Source organism: Taeniopygia guttata, chromosome 11 (genome assembly GCF_048771995.1).
Source record: "Taeniopygia guttata chromosome 11, bTaeGut7.mat, whole genome shotgun sequence".
Taxonomy (NCBI): domain Eukaryota; kingdom Metazoa; phylum Chordata; class Aves; order Passeriformes; family Estrildidae; genus Taeniopygia; species Taeniopygia guttata.
Genome location: NC_133036.1, coordinates 17,069,758 through 17,084,241, shown reverse-complemented (window position 1 = coordinate 17,084,241; position 14,484 = coordinate 17,069,758). Strand labels below are relative to the sequence as shown.

Sequence of the window (14,484 nt, the reverse complement as noted above, 5' to 3'; positions counted from 1 at the left end):
CGGGGAGGTGCTGGCAGCTGAGTTAGCCTCTGAAGAGTTGATCCTAGTTCTCTGTTTCAGCTGTGTGCACCAAGAAGGAGTCACCCCTTTAGCCTATTGAACTGGTGAAAAGCACATAACCATTGTAAGGAGCTTAAATCACCCAGACAGGGATAAAAAGTGTTTGCAGAAGAACTGCACTGACTCTTCACCTGGTTTGTGGTTCTAATCAGAAAGGAGTCTGGAAAGAGTAGTGATCTGCATGCAAGAAGAAAGCTGGGAAAGACAGCAGAAAGATGTGTCAGTGAAGGACAAAGGATTGGAGTGGAAAATGCTGGCTTCCCATCTACATTAATGCAATCACTTCAGAAAACAACACCACAGCCATCCCTGCCAGGGAAGTTGTTTCAAATCTCGCTCAACTGATAGTCAACATCAAGGCAAAACAGAACTTCAGGGAATAACAGAACACAGCTGATAGTGATTATAGTAAAGAAAGGAGGGGGAAAGGAAGCAGAAAGTTATCAGCAGAAAGACACTGAGAATATTGTCAACAGCATTCTCAGCTAGGTGGGACTAACACTGCAATACCCGGGAAAAGTGTAGCCTTACTAGGAATAGTAGACAGGAGTCAGATATTTCACTTCAACTGCAATGTAAAATCATACAGTGAAAATGGAAATTCATCCACTATCTGGCAAGACAGAACCTCTGAGCACTACTAGAATGTACTGGGGTCCCTTGGGAATATTATCATTAACTTGGAATTCTACCAAGTCTTCTAGAATTTGAGAATAATCTAAAGATGTATAACACTAATTTCCTCCTTACGTAGCTCATCACTTGTCACTGAGAAAGGGCTACTCTCAGTTCTTAGGCACAGTCTGACTTCACAGGATGACATTACATCTTAGAATTGTCAGATATGCAAATAAGAAAATTGATTACTTCTCTCACAAAGGATGATCTAGCATGTTTTCTGATCCAAAGCAGTTTCAGGCAGGTGAATTTTCTAAGGACCAATGGTAAAGGAACCTGAGTATAAGAAAGAGGGAACTGCATGAATTATTTCAGGGCTTGCCACTTGCCACCCAATGCACAACCACTCACTCCAGCAAAGCTGTTTGCACAGGCTGAACATCACTTTTTGCATATTAATGGAGTGGAAGCTTGAATCAGTCCTGGCCTTTCCGTGGTGTCCCTGCCTGCTGCCACAGTGAGGGAGTGCAGCAGCACAGTGTCCCCAGGTCCCCTCCCAGCCCCACCGTGATCCTGATAAACTTTCCAGCAGCAGAGCAAAGCACACCAGAGACATAATTCTTAAAAGGGGGCTCAGCAGTTTAGGATAACTTGCAGACCAGACTGTATTACTTCAGGCCTGTAAATCACATTTTGTTTTTAGCTGAGAAAGGCAAGTAGGCATCCAAAATATAATTAAGTATTTTCCAGAAAAAAAATATAATGCCAAATTATTCTTAATTCACAGGATTACAATGTTTCATAGAACTTAAATACCTTAACTATCACATGATTTGTTTTGGTAATATTTAACCCTTCCTACTCAGCAAAATAACATCTTTATGCTTTGTTTTATTTTCTTTAATTTATAATTTCTAATAAAAGTGGAAAAGGAACATATTGTACAAAATCTTTCAACCACGCTACAAAGGAAATATTTCAATATTTTTGTATTAGCAATTTCATTATTAACTCTATTATTCATAAAAAAATCAATAAACTGAGGTTCTTCTGGCATGCAAAGTTTATAAAAATGTTGAACTTTGCTATTTAATAACTCCAGTTTAAATGCCATGCTGAGAAAAAGATTGATAGTATGATATTTATAATACTTTTTTCACACTATGAACACTCCTGGAGAAACATGATGTGTGCCTGTGGATGGCAGATCCTGACACACAAGTGCCAGATAATAAGGTACTTTGTGTTTGTTATTTTTAATACATTGCAACGCTTTATTTTTAACTGCTCCTTTCACACTGCTTGCACCTTGTTATGCAAGTATTCCTTGTGATTTCTGGTGACAAAACCACATCTCTTAAAAGAGATGTTGATCAATGCTTTTCCTTCCATTATGCCTCATATTCCTTTACATCTTCTGGATGCTATTCCATACCACTAATATTGACAGATGGTAGAAAAATAATAACTTATAAGATGCAAGACTGAACACATCACTTAATTTGAAGAAAACCACTAACAAGGATATGATTTGGAATGTTTTGGAGTTTGAAAGTCTAATTACTGATCTATAAAAGAAATGAGGATGATAATTAAACCCATTAGAAATACCTAAGCATGTGCTTTCCCTCGAGCAGTGCCACTGTGGAACACCCTCTGGCATGTGGCAGCTGGGCCACAAAGCTTCCCAAAATTGCCTGAAACCGCAGCAATGTGTGAGGATGTGCTGCTCACATCCAAGGCACTGTTTGGGTGCTGTGGTTCTGGATGCTCACTGCACATCCACCCACAAATGATGGGTTTAATGATTTCCTTGCTTTGGCAATTTGTACCTGGGGTCAGGGGGTCGACTTTGAAATTGGGCAAAGTGGAAGGAGGGCAATGAAACAGAGGAGTTGTCTCAGAGCTCCCTGAGGGATATATTTGGAGAGAAAAGTCAATCAAAAACACAGAAGGAGCTTCAGCTGGCAGCTGAGACAATGGCAGAGAGACTTATCCAGAAATGCCAAAAGAAACTGTTTCAGGGAAAGACTTATTTTAACATATGAGAGGTACTCTGGTGGGAACAAAAGACTCACCCTCCTGGTATGTATTTGACAGATGCTGCTAAAAATACTTTGATGAAAAAAGCTGGGGAAAATTCCAGATTTTATTGTATTAAAATCACAGTGACAGAGAAGAACTTTAACAAAAAAAAAAGTTATAATCATTTGTCTTATTATTTGGGATATCTAAAAGTGCTTGCATATAATTGTTTTCCTCAGTTATTTTGAAACTTTAGAAATATTTGGGTTTTGATGGTAAAGAGGTGATGAAATATAAAATAATCCATAATATGCAAAGGCATGCAAGGCAGTGATTGAAGTGATTATACCAGGCCTTTCCTTTAAAAGACCAGACACAGTGCCTGCACTTTCAAGCACAAGGAGGACATAAGCAAGATTTTAACTTGAAGGAAAGAACAAAAGAAATGGGAATTTAAGCATGATCACTCTTGGAGCTGTTATATGTATCGTAGATGTAATAGACTAAGGATGGCAGAGAATAAGTACTAAGTTTGTTACAGAGAAACAACAGAACAGTTCATCAATCAGGTGGATATATAATGAATGCTTCAATTAAAAAAAAACCCAAAACATTTTACTATGCACTCACTAGAATCAGGACCAAATTCAGAGCTCAACTTGCCAGATGGACGCTGAATGTTTGAAGAGAGAGGAGGCTGATCATTGATAATCACCCTATTACAAGCCAAATCAGGCTATCGGATTTCTTCAGGAATATGAGCTCATGCCAGTGAGGTTCTTAACCCAAAGGTAAGCCCTACAAATGGGCCAGGCAACCCCAGGACTGCTCTGCTACATAAGCCCTATAAGTAGTATGGAATATCCCATTTATCCAGGAAAGATGCAGCATTTCTCCTGTCAGAACAATTACTGCATCCAAAGGCACTGTGGAATGTTCAATTTGGGGTTTATTCCATTAGGAAATAGATTCTGGCATCAGAAAAACAGCATAGCAATGGCAGCTTCTTGTGGGAAAAATTTCAGTCTCTTTATGGCAAAGACGTGTTTGGTAGTTTTTGACAGTAAAAATTGCATTGGCAGCATATCAAAATGTTTGCATGTGTGAAAATGCTCCTATCACAGAATTCTGTTCTCACTTGAACAATCCAAGGGAACCTGAAGGGTTCAATGCTGAAAACAGGTACTGCTGTGAGAGGGTTGTTTGGGATGCAGCAGGAGATCCATGTACTGGCACTGGGTTTTAGGTAACGCTCTGTGAAGACCATTCATCTGGAAAAAAAGGCTGTCTACAAATTCTAATTCCATTTCCAGAGGTCTCATATCAGTTTTCTGATGCCATGACAGTACAAAATCCTCATCAGTTGTCTAAATTTCTGTCATTTTTTTTGTCATTTATTGTGAGCCTACAGTTTTTTGGAAGGGTTAATTCCAGTCAGTCTACAACACATTGCTAGAGTATATCAACACTTGTCTAAACATGAGATATTTTCATCTGAAATTTGAGGTTTTCTGGTTCGAAGTTTCTTAAACACACCACACAAAACACCAATTTTAATTTTTTCCCTGCTTTTGCTCCTATGCAGAAAACCCAGCACAAAAGCACGTGAAAAGTGCCCAGAGATTCAGTCAGGAGTTTGTGCAGTCAGGGACTTGTTATGTCACACAGTCACAGGTTTAGTCACAGGTCTAACACAGAAAACATGACATGATTTTCATGTAGCATTAACTGCTTATATTTTTTTATATAACTCTGTTATTTCTCTTGAGAGGATAAAGGTTTTTGCACCTGGCATCCAAGTGCTCAGCGTGCCTTGATTACAGCTTGAGAGGGCATGATTGCCTGGATTTGGATTTTCACAAATCCCAGGAACCCAAGGCACTAAACCTACAAATCCCACCCAGTAATGGACATTTGAGCTCAGAAAAGGACAGAAGAAAAGCATCAGGAGAGATGGAAAACAAAGATGGCTAAGAAATGATCTACAGATATTCAGTGAGATGCATGATGGCATTTAAATTTACAATTTTTACATTATTTACATCAGAAAGGCACCACAGCCTCTACAGTTTTAGGTATCTTGTCTACAGAAGGAATATGGAAATTCATAATATGGAAATTAATATGGAAAAATAATATGGGAAAATAAAAAATTAATATGGGAAAAATTAATATGGAAATTAATATGAAAATTCAACAAACCAAGCAAATTAAGAACCCCAGTGCACCATTTCAAGGCACAGCTTCTGCTGTGAGCACAGCATAACTTCTATATATGTAATAAAATTTTCTGAGAAGTGTTCTGGGTTTTTGTTTTTGGCTTTTTTTTTTTTTTTTTTTTTTTTTGTTCCTGATGAAGATACCTGTTGTGTCACTTAGTTAAACACATTTCTCAACAACGTGGCCAATCATAATATTTGCAGTGCATGTCAGCAGCACAGTTAATTACTGACTATCATGGGAACTTGCCTTAGGGTAATCTGGAAGGTTTGAACAACAGAATCAGCCTGTGTGCAACAAGCTAAATTGATTAATAGTTATGCTTATGTTCTACACAGGAAGGCAAGATTCCAAATCACAGACATGTTATGTATTTTTTGGCTAGAGGGACAGAAAGAGGACACTGCAGCTTTTTCTCCTAGCAGGTGCCAAACTGCACTGTTGGCACAACAATGTCACCACAGTCAGCGTCATCGTTACGTGGTGGCCAAATGCCACACAGTTACCTAAAGCACAAGGGAACCCAAAAGGGCAATATCATTTTGAAGGAAGGGGAGGTATTAAAAATTATTTAAATAAAGAAAAGTGCTAATTCTATCAAGTAAAAATTGGGTTTGTACAGGAGGCTTCCTGAGAAAATGCAGTCCCTGTGTGGTATTCACATGTAGACAACATTTCTTCAGCAGCCATCAAGTTTCTGCTGCCTTGAAGAATTAATTTGGCAGGAATTAATTAATCTGGGAGGAAACTGAGGCTGAGGACACAGTCAGGAAGATGTCAAGGATTTTGGCCACCAGTATGAGGGAGTGTTTTTCTGTTTCAAGCTTTACTGTGTTGAGCATTGATCTGATCTCCAGAAAGGAAAGGAGGGTTTGTTACAGGCATTTCTTTACAGTTCTACACCACACCAGCTGGGTTATGGATAGCCCAGACACTCAGTAATACAAAAAAGGAGAAATTTCACTTGTGAATTCAGGGTTTTTTAGAGATATTGATGTCTTTCAACAAGAATAATCACTCATGCTTATCTGGCAGATATATTCAAGACAAAGTCATGGTCAAGTTCATTGTTTAAGTGGCATAACTAAATAAAGACTTACTGAAGATCTATGATGTTTAAAGGACATAAAACTCACCTCAGCCAAATTACACCCTGATTTTGACTCTGACAGGAGTGTTTGCTTCCTGTGGGAGATCATGTTCTAACATCAACTGTGCACTGCATCCCTGACTGAGCAACTTTGATAGACAAGGATGGCATGCATAGTTGGGATTTCATTATTGGATGCTGGAGGATTAAATCAGAAAAGTCTCTTCAGATTTTTTAATTTCAAGATATTTTAGGTGGTTGTTTTAAGAGGATTTTCACATTTAACTGGTCCAAACACCTTAAAAACTTCATAAAACTGAGTGGCAGTGATGTAATAAAATTGGACTTATTTTTCTAAACCTCGTTACATAGAAAGTTTCCTCACTCCTCCTCAGCTCATTTTGACATTGTCTGTGAGTAGGAGCAGGAGTGGGTCTTAAATAGGTAACAGATTGGAAGGACAAGGGTAATTAGCAACATGAGCTCAGTATTTAAACATGAAGAGGAATGCTAAGATTTTTTTACTTTGTCATGCTGTGCCAAGCAAACCACCTCACATTTAGGATGCTTAATTCAATTTGTGTTACACTGCTGATGATTATGAAATGCATTTTGAAGAGATCTGTTTTATCTTCTCCAGAAAACACACAGAGACTCATTTACTACAAGAAAATAGAGATATAAGTGGAGCCATACTTTGTGAATGCTAGAAGATAAAAACACACCTAAAGAAACAGAAAATATAGGATATATTTAAGCAGTTTTAAGAATATAGGTGCAGTGTCATCTAGCAAAACAGTGTCATCATGCTTCTAGGTTGGAACAGATAGAATAAAAAAAATGCAAACAGCATTTCCTTTTTAATTGACATTTCATGTGTTGCTTTTAAACCCCTGCACATACAGCACACACATTCATCTTCCTATTAGTAATGGCCTAAACAGGGCTTTACTTTTTTACATTTTCAAGTAAAAAACTGAATTAGACTAGAAATCCTGGCAGGAGAGTGCCAGGAATCAGAACTCCTGTGCTCTATTAAAAAGAGCCAAGATAGAACAAATTTGCTGAATATTCAAGTAAGTACAAACACATCAAGCACTCTTTATAGTGTTCTTGGGAATAGTCCTTGCTCCTTCTCTCACCTGACCTTCAAACTGATCTGTGTGCCAAAGAATAGGATCAGTATAAATTTATTGCCCAACAATATTAAATGGGTCTTTTTTTCCCATCACACGTCAATGGTCCCTTCTACAGCCCTGCAAAATGACATTTTGCCCTTCCAGAAGTGCTCCAAAGCACAAGGACTCAAAGTGCCCTTCTGGGCTTTGCTGATCTAAGAGATTTCTCTTTCTAGCAAAAGTTCCTCACAAAATACTTTGGAACCTTTATACACACAACAAACAGGCTGAAAAGGTGCTTTCTTTGGGAGATTTAGTAGATACTTAATTTTATGTTCCCATCCATAAACAGTCAATGTAGGAATCAACATTTATTTATCAACATAGTTTCAGATTTCTATCTTACACCATATCTCTGGAATTTCAAATTAATAAGAATAATACAGGCAGTAAATCCATCCTTTCATTTTATTTAAGCCACTGAGCTGTCTTCTGGATCTAAATTCCACATTCATTTTACTTTCTTCTTATCCACTGTAAAGTTATTGAAATAGCTTAAGTGATATAATGAAGGTACCATTCAGCAGATTATTTACATTTTAATTGCACAAAGAACACATTGGCAAAGTAATTGGAAATCAAAACAATTTGAAAGTAACTTGTTGAGATACACACTTTATATTTGTTCTATTTACCTTCATTTTTCTTGATGGTGAAATTTGGGTTGTTGACCATTTCAGGAAGAAGGCTGTACAGGAAATAATGCCCATTTTTAGGATCATCCTTGTCAACAGCACTGACAATCTGAATTACCTGCAACATAAATGGGCTCATTAAGTTTTCACACTCCTGATAAGCAGACAGTGCTGAAAAGAAATTGTATGTATTGGACACATTTCATTTCTCTCCATGCCAGATTTAAGAAGAAAATTTATAATTCTGCAAGGCTTTTGTGGACCTTAGACTGAAAACCTTGGGAAGAGGAGCTGTATCTGCCCCTTTTAAAAAATGTTTCCAGAACAAAGAGCCAGCAAATAAGGAGAGACAGGTAAGAGAGGCCAGCAGATACTGCTGCTGATTTAGACAAGTAATAAATTATTATTCAACAAAAAAAGGAAAATTGTGCTTCAGAAACACTCATATTGCCTATGGCAAGCTTTCATTTCCATGACCACGCTTGTCACTGGACTTGGATATATAATATACCTTTAATCCTTTCTCCTTCCCCCACCCCACATTTCACTTCATAGACTAGTTATTATTTTTTAAATTAATTTGGATGTGAAATTTTGGATGAGAAAAAATCAAAAATAAAAACAAAACAAACAAACAAACAAGAATATATTGAGGGCTGTATTTTTTCCCCCTTAATTCTAATAAAACCTCAGTTATTCCTGCACTAGGAAGATATGCTTGTTTGTTTTTAATAACATCATTATTAATTAATGATTCTTAGAATAATGCAAGGTATTAGGTGAGAAGACTGTTTTGGATAGTTCAGATAACTTTGAATAATCAAATAACTTTGTATGAAGTACCTCATATGATTTACATGACCAACTGAAGTGGATTTACCTCCATTTATAATTTCTGCCTTTTACATTACTCAGGTCCTGCAGCTGATCACTTCAAATCATGCAAAGTTGCACAGGACTATGAAAGGAATAAACACTATTTTTAAATAACCAGGTTTGGGTTTTTTTGCTTGATATTTTTGGTTTCTTTGTGGTTGTTTTGTTTTGATTTGTTGGGAATTTTAAAATATTTGATATATTTGATTTTGATTTCAAAGGTTTTCCAGAGAAGCAGAAACAAAACCAACCATGGATCCAGATCCCACCCTCAGATCTCACTTTCAGGGCTAGTTAGCTCATGCTAGATGAGGTTCATAAGAAATTTAATTAGAATTATTGACCTTTTCCATGTCCACTGAATCCAATAACAATTGCCTTATGTATTTATTTGCAATGTCTAAAGCAAAGCACCAATAGTTAAATTCAAATTAGGAATCACTAAAACTTTTAAAGTATAGAATGAAAAATGGAAGCATGGGTTGATGCTATCCAAATTCATAGATTTGCATTTTAAAATCTCCATGTTTCCCTAAGAAAATGACAATAATTAACATTTTATTCTGGTTTAACCACAAGGACTATCAGTCTGCATGTGTTATATACATGACAATAGTCCAAATCATATTTATGTTCTTCAAGAGTCAAAGAAAGAACAAAATCTTACTAGACAACCACAAGGATCAACACCAAAACATAAATATTTGAAATTATGTATGTAAAAAAATGTTTGAGCAAGTAGTGATATTTGTAGGACAACCCAACATAGGAAGCAATGTGAGACAATTCATTCCTAGCCTAATCATATCATATTCTGGATAGGTCAGCTTTATCATTATTATTATCAAAAATCTACCAAAAAAAAAAAAATTCCTTAAATCCCTCATAAATAGGGTTTTTTTGGTTTTGTTTTTGTTTTTGTTTTTGTTTTTTTTTTTTTTGATAACTGCATCTATCAAGGTGGAAACCTTGGCAGGATTTCAAACAAATGTATTAGAAGAGATGGACTAAAAAAATAGGCCAAGCTCAGCTTTTGCTTTTTTTACTTTATGAGGTAGATCTTCAATTTAATAGCTGAATAACGGATCCTGAAGTGGGAAAAATATAAAGAGTGGAAAAATATCTAAGTAGCCTCTGTCTGTCCCAGTGCAGAGCTGGAGCCATTTGCAGATGGGAAGTATTTTGAGCTTTCTCTTTGCAGAGGAGTCAGGCACTAAAGCACCCACTGTGATGTGCCCAGAGCTAGAGCAGGTACAGGTAATTCATCATCATAGGGAAGTGCAGTTTGGGCTGGGATCCTGAACAAGCAGATATATTTAGACAGATATATATTTTATGGCTGTTAATTTTTTCAAACACTGATAGAATGGGAAAGCAATAGGGAAGAAGGATAATGACACAGTGAAATCTGGAAGGGCAAGTGCACATAACAGCTGCAGTTTATCAGATTGTTATAATATTTTGTATGTACTGGTATTCCATCCATTCCCTAAATTTTAAGAAAATTCTTCTTTTTCTGAGAATGCAACAAAAATTATATGCAAAAGACAGGCTTAGTGCAATACTACATTTGTTGTGTTATACGCACATATCACAGAATTAAGAGAGTTCCCATAGCAACCTTATTTCTTTGTGTGTTTCATTAAGATAAGGTCTTAAGAAAAAACCCACAACAGAAAACATAATATATATGCAGTGATATTAAGCTGTGGTATCTTTTACTCAACAGGGGTCAGAAAAGTCCACTGATTCTCATTTCCAAGTTTTTATTAGTGTGCTGATAGGTATATTTTACTACTCTGTGTTGTGTGCTCACCCAATGGAATACTACTGAGGTAATTATCCAACTCTTAATTTGTGGTTCACAACATGGTTGAGAATCACAAAATCACAGAGTCACAGAACCACTGAGGCTGGAAAAGCCCTGCAAGGCCATGGAGCCCCAGCTGTGCCCAATGCCCACCTTGTCCCCAGCCCAGAGCTCTGAGTGCCACCTCCAGCCCTTCCTGGGACACCTCCAGGGATGGGCACTCCAGAGCTCCCTGGGCAGCCCCTGCCAAGGCCTGAGCACCCTTTCCATGCAGAAATTCCTGCTGGTGTCCACCTGAGCCTGCCCTGGCCCAGCCTGAGGCCGTTCCCTCTCCTCCTGTCCCTGTTCCCTGGAGCACAGCCCGACCCCCCGGCTGTCCCCTCCTGGCAGGAGCTGTGCAGAGCCAGAAGGGCCCCCTGAGCCTCCTTTGCTCCAGGCTGAGCCCCTTCCCAGCTCCCTCAGCCCCTCCTGGGCTCTCTTGTTCTGAGGGACCCAAAACTTCCCCCCAGTGCTGGAAGTCCCTCAGTAGGGCCAGCACAAGGGATGGGCTCTGCCTTGGTCCTGTGGCCACATCATGGCTGGCACAGCCCAGGTGCCACTGTCTTCTTGCCCACTACAGATGTCTTTCCTTTCCTGGTAACAACAGGCACCCAAAAGTGTTCCATTATAGAGAAATTGGTCAATATTTGTCATAAAGAAAACAAGAACTGACTTTTTTTCACTACATATCCAGTGAAAGTTAATAACCCTTTGGCTGCTCAGTCTTGAAAGTTCTGAAATTCTTACATGTAAAATTCCAGCTTTGATGTTGTATTAATACTTCATGTATGCATTTGATTCTGTACATACTTTTAGCAGAAACTTAGCAAATCAGCATATTTTGTTTAGCAGACTGCACTGGATTGTAATGAATAGTTAAATGGTCCCCTAGGACAACCTGACTTTCTAATTTGTAGATTTATATTGCAGTTCTACAAAGCCACATGTGCCTGAAATAATTTGTACAAGGATAAATAGAAAAACAAAGTTATTTTTAACACATCATAACTAGCTACGTGCAATTTTAGTACATGGTACTGTTTAAAAGACTGTTCCTGTGATGCAACTCATTAACCTCATCTAGAATGGGTCCTCATCACTAATAAACAATTTTCTGATTTTAATAAGACTTATTTTCCAACTCTGGAAAAGCTTTTGCAGTCCCAATGCTGTTCATGGTTATTTCTGCATATTTTGCAGACTCAAAACACCAGTAAGAGTAGAGTCACTACAGAGCAATTTTAACTTTCTCTGAAGAGTCAAATGCAATAAAGGGATGGCTCTAGCTGAAGAGGCAAAGATCTACCTGACGGTTTCACCCATTAGAAAGAAAAACAATCTTGTAGGAGAAGTGAATAAAACAGAGACAAATTGTGGGAGGCTGGAGGAGCACTGTACTCAGTTTTATATTGCTCCAGTTTAAAGCTGGTTTCAGCTCTCATATATCGCTGCCTGTACTACTCAAGTGAAAATTTTGTAGCTTTGTTTCCAGCAAAGAGCACTTCCCTGGAAAAGTCTGAGAATGGACTGGAGAATAGTGAGTGAGGCACTTTTGTTACTCAACATTATACAAGTTCTGTTCTAGGTCTACAGGAAAATAATTTTACTGCGCTGGAGAACAACCAACAGCACAACTATAGTCAGCAAACCATTAATGTTCTGGTTTTAGTAACTGAAATTTTGCAAAAAAAAAAAAAAAAATAGGGATAATAGGAAAAGGCAAGGCAAGAACTGATTTGTGGCTAACTTAGAGGTACTGTAAGAGTACATATTGTACCTTTCCTGCACATGTAACATTTGAGTTTAAGCTTTGGACAGCCATCCAAATTAGGCTTTTGCTACTGGTAGTATCTTTCTCATATCACCTATTTCATAACTGAGATATATGTAGTTTCTTGAATTCTACATCCTGACTTATTAATAGGATTTCTACCAAAATTTGAATATAGAAATAAGCATAGGAAAATACAATAAGGCAGTGGAGTTACAAAAATCTTTACAGGAGCTGATGATTTTTGAATGACAACTTCAATTCAGAACCTAACCTTGGTGATTATTCTGGACTGGTTACTGTTCCAGTAGTGTTATTTGTTTAAACACTGAATAAATTGCAGGATCAGTGCCACCTCATCCATGCTGGCAGCCAAATATTTAATAACCATCTGTAAAGTTCACAAGAGGATTCATACTCAAGAGTGACATCTGCCATCAGATCAAGAGTGTAAGAAGTAATGGTAGATAAAGAATATTGTGCTTTAATGGAAGTTTTCTGTAAGTGCTTAAACAAAAGCCTCTTTTACCTGCTGACTCTTAATAATCTCATTTATTGTTTTATTCCAAAATGAAATGTGAAATTTTTCATCATCTCTTAAACCACCTGAAATTCAATAGGAATGCCTAGATTAATCCAGTCAGAAAACACTGTACAACAGATCTTTCTGATTTTAGGGAAACTCGCTGAGTCCTGCATATAGGCATAGTCATTAAGATTTAATATAGCCTGGAAAATGCAGCTACTCAGCATCAGAAATCCACCCTGAGCTAAACAGAAATCCACTCTGAGCTAGAAGAGCTGAATTACCAACAGGAACATGACTGTCTGCTCATAAGGGCACATCTCTTCAGTGGATAGAGAGAATTCTCATTCCTTAAGTGGCACATTTTTGACACCGTTTTACTAAACAAAAAGGGGTTCTAGAAGTCAAATCATCCTCTGTAACAATACAATCCTGCATGCAGAGCTGGGTTGTCATACACTGCTATAGAGGTTGTCATTTAATGCTACTAGAAAGAAAATAACTTCTAACTCTACTGTCAGGTAACCTTCTTTAGAGAACAGTGAATTTAATGTCTAACACCCACATGAGACACAGGAATAGTTGGATTTACAAGCCATGTCATGCTGTCAGCTGCTGTTTATTTACATAAAATGTCACAGTCTAGAAATAAATTGCAAAGTTTAAAAACATTGAATTGTTGTAACACCCAGTGTTTCTTTTGCTGGACAAAAGTTACATCTCATTTACACTGCATTACTTTCTAAATGTCTGTGCATATTCTTGAATCTTCACCTTGTCATTTAGGTGGCATATGAGATATTCTTCCCTCTCTGCTTCACTCTGCTTCATTTCTTTGAAAAAGACTAAACAGTTTAAATCCTGCTTTTGACATGTTGCTGTTTACCTCACCTTGGCAAGTATTGTGTGAGTTCCTTCACCAAGTTTTCTTCATTAAATGAAGAAGGTAATAACATTTTTAATATAATGAAAACTTCAACTTGCCTTCTCCAACACCATCTTCAGACACAATTACAATTTACTTCACTTTCCATCAAGTTTTGGTTTGCTGTCTTATTTTTTTTCCCAGCTGTCATAGAAAAGTAAAAACTGAATAGAAATTATAACTGAGATAAGGTCAAGGGGAAATGGGTTTATTGTTTTAACTGTTTAGTCTAAATTATACTGGGAGCAGGTGCAATGTAAGTCAATAACTGAACTGGAATTCAGGTTGGATTCTATTTTCACCTATTAACACACATGAACTTAAGTGCTAAGCTCCATCACACAGAGTGTGACATTGGGAGACATTTGGACATTAGAGACACTCAGGATTTTTTCAGGATATTATCCCAAAGTACTCACCTTTTATTTAAAACTATACTTAAGGGGAAAAAAAATTATTTAATTATAGAAGACATTCCACAGAAAGTGATCATGGGTTTATCTTAAGTTAATGCTAAGAGCTAAGAACACATGGGCACCCATTTTGGGAATAAAGATGACATGAGGTGACAGGGAGAAACTCCAGCCCAGTCTCACACTGTGGCAAGCACATTTCTCTCCCTCTCAAGATTTTTCATAGAGGTGCACAGAGAGAAATGAAGGAGAAAACAATTTCTATTTCTGCTCCTTGTTTTTCCTATGCGGAATGTGT

General features: G+C 37.4%; 1 protein-coding gene across 2 annotated transcripts in view; it reads right to left on the bottom strand.

Annotated features, from left to right (window-relative positions):
- CDH8 (cadherin 8) overlaps window positions 1–14,484 on the bottom strand; it is a 155,028-nt gene that overhangs the window by 19,271 nt on the left and 121,273 nt on the right. For both annotated transcript variants that reach the window (XM_072934320.1, XM_072934319.1), the window contains one exon: window positions 7,827–7,944. In XM_072934320.1, the coding sequence (XP_072790421.1) occupies window positions 7,827–7,944 (118 nt within the window). The remainder of the gene's footprint in view (window positions 1–7,826; window positions 7,945–14,484) is intronic.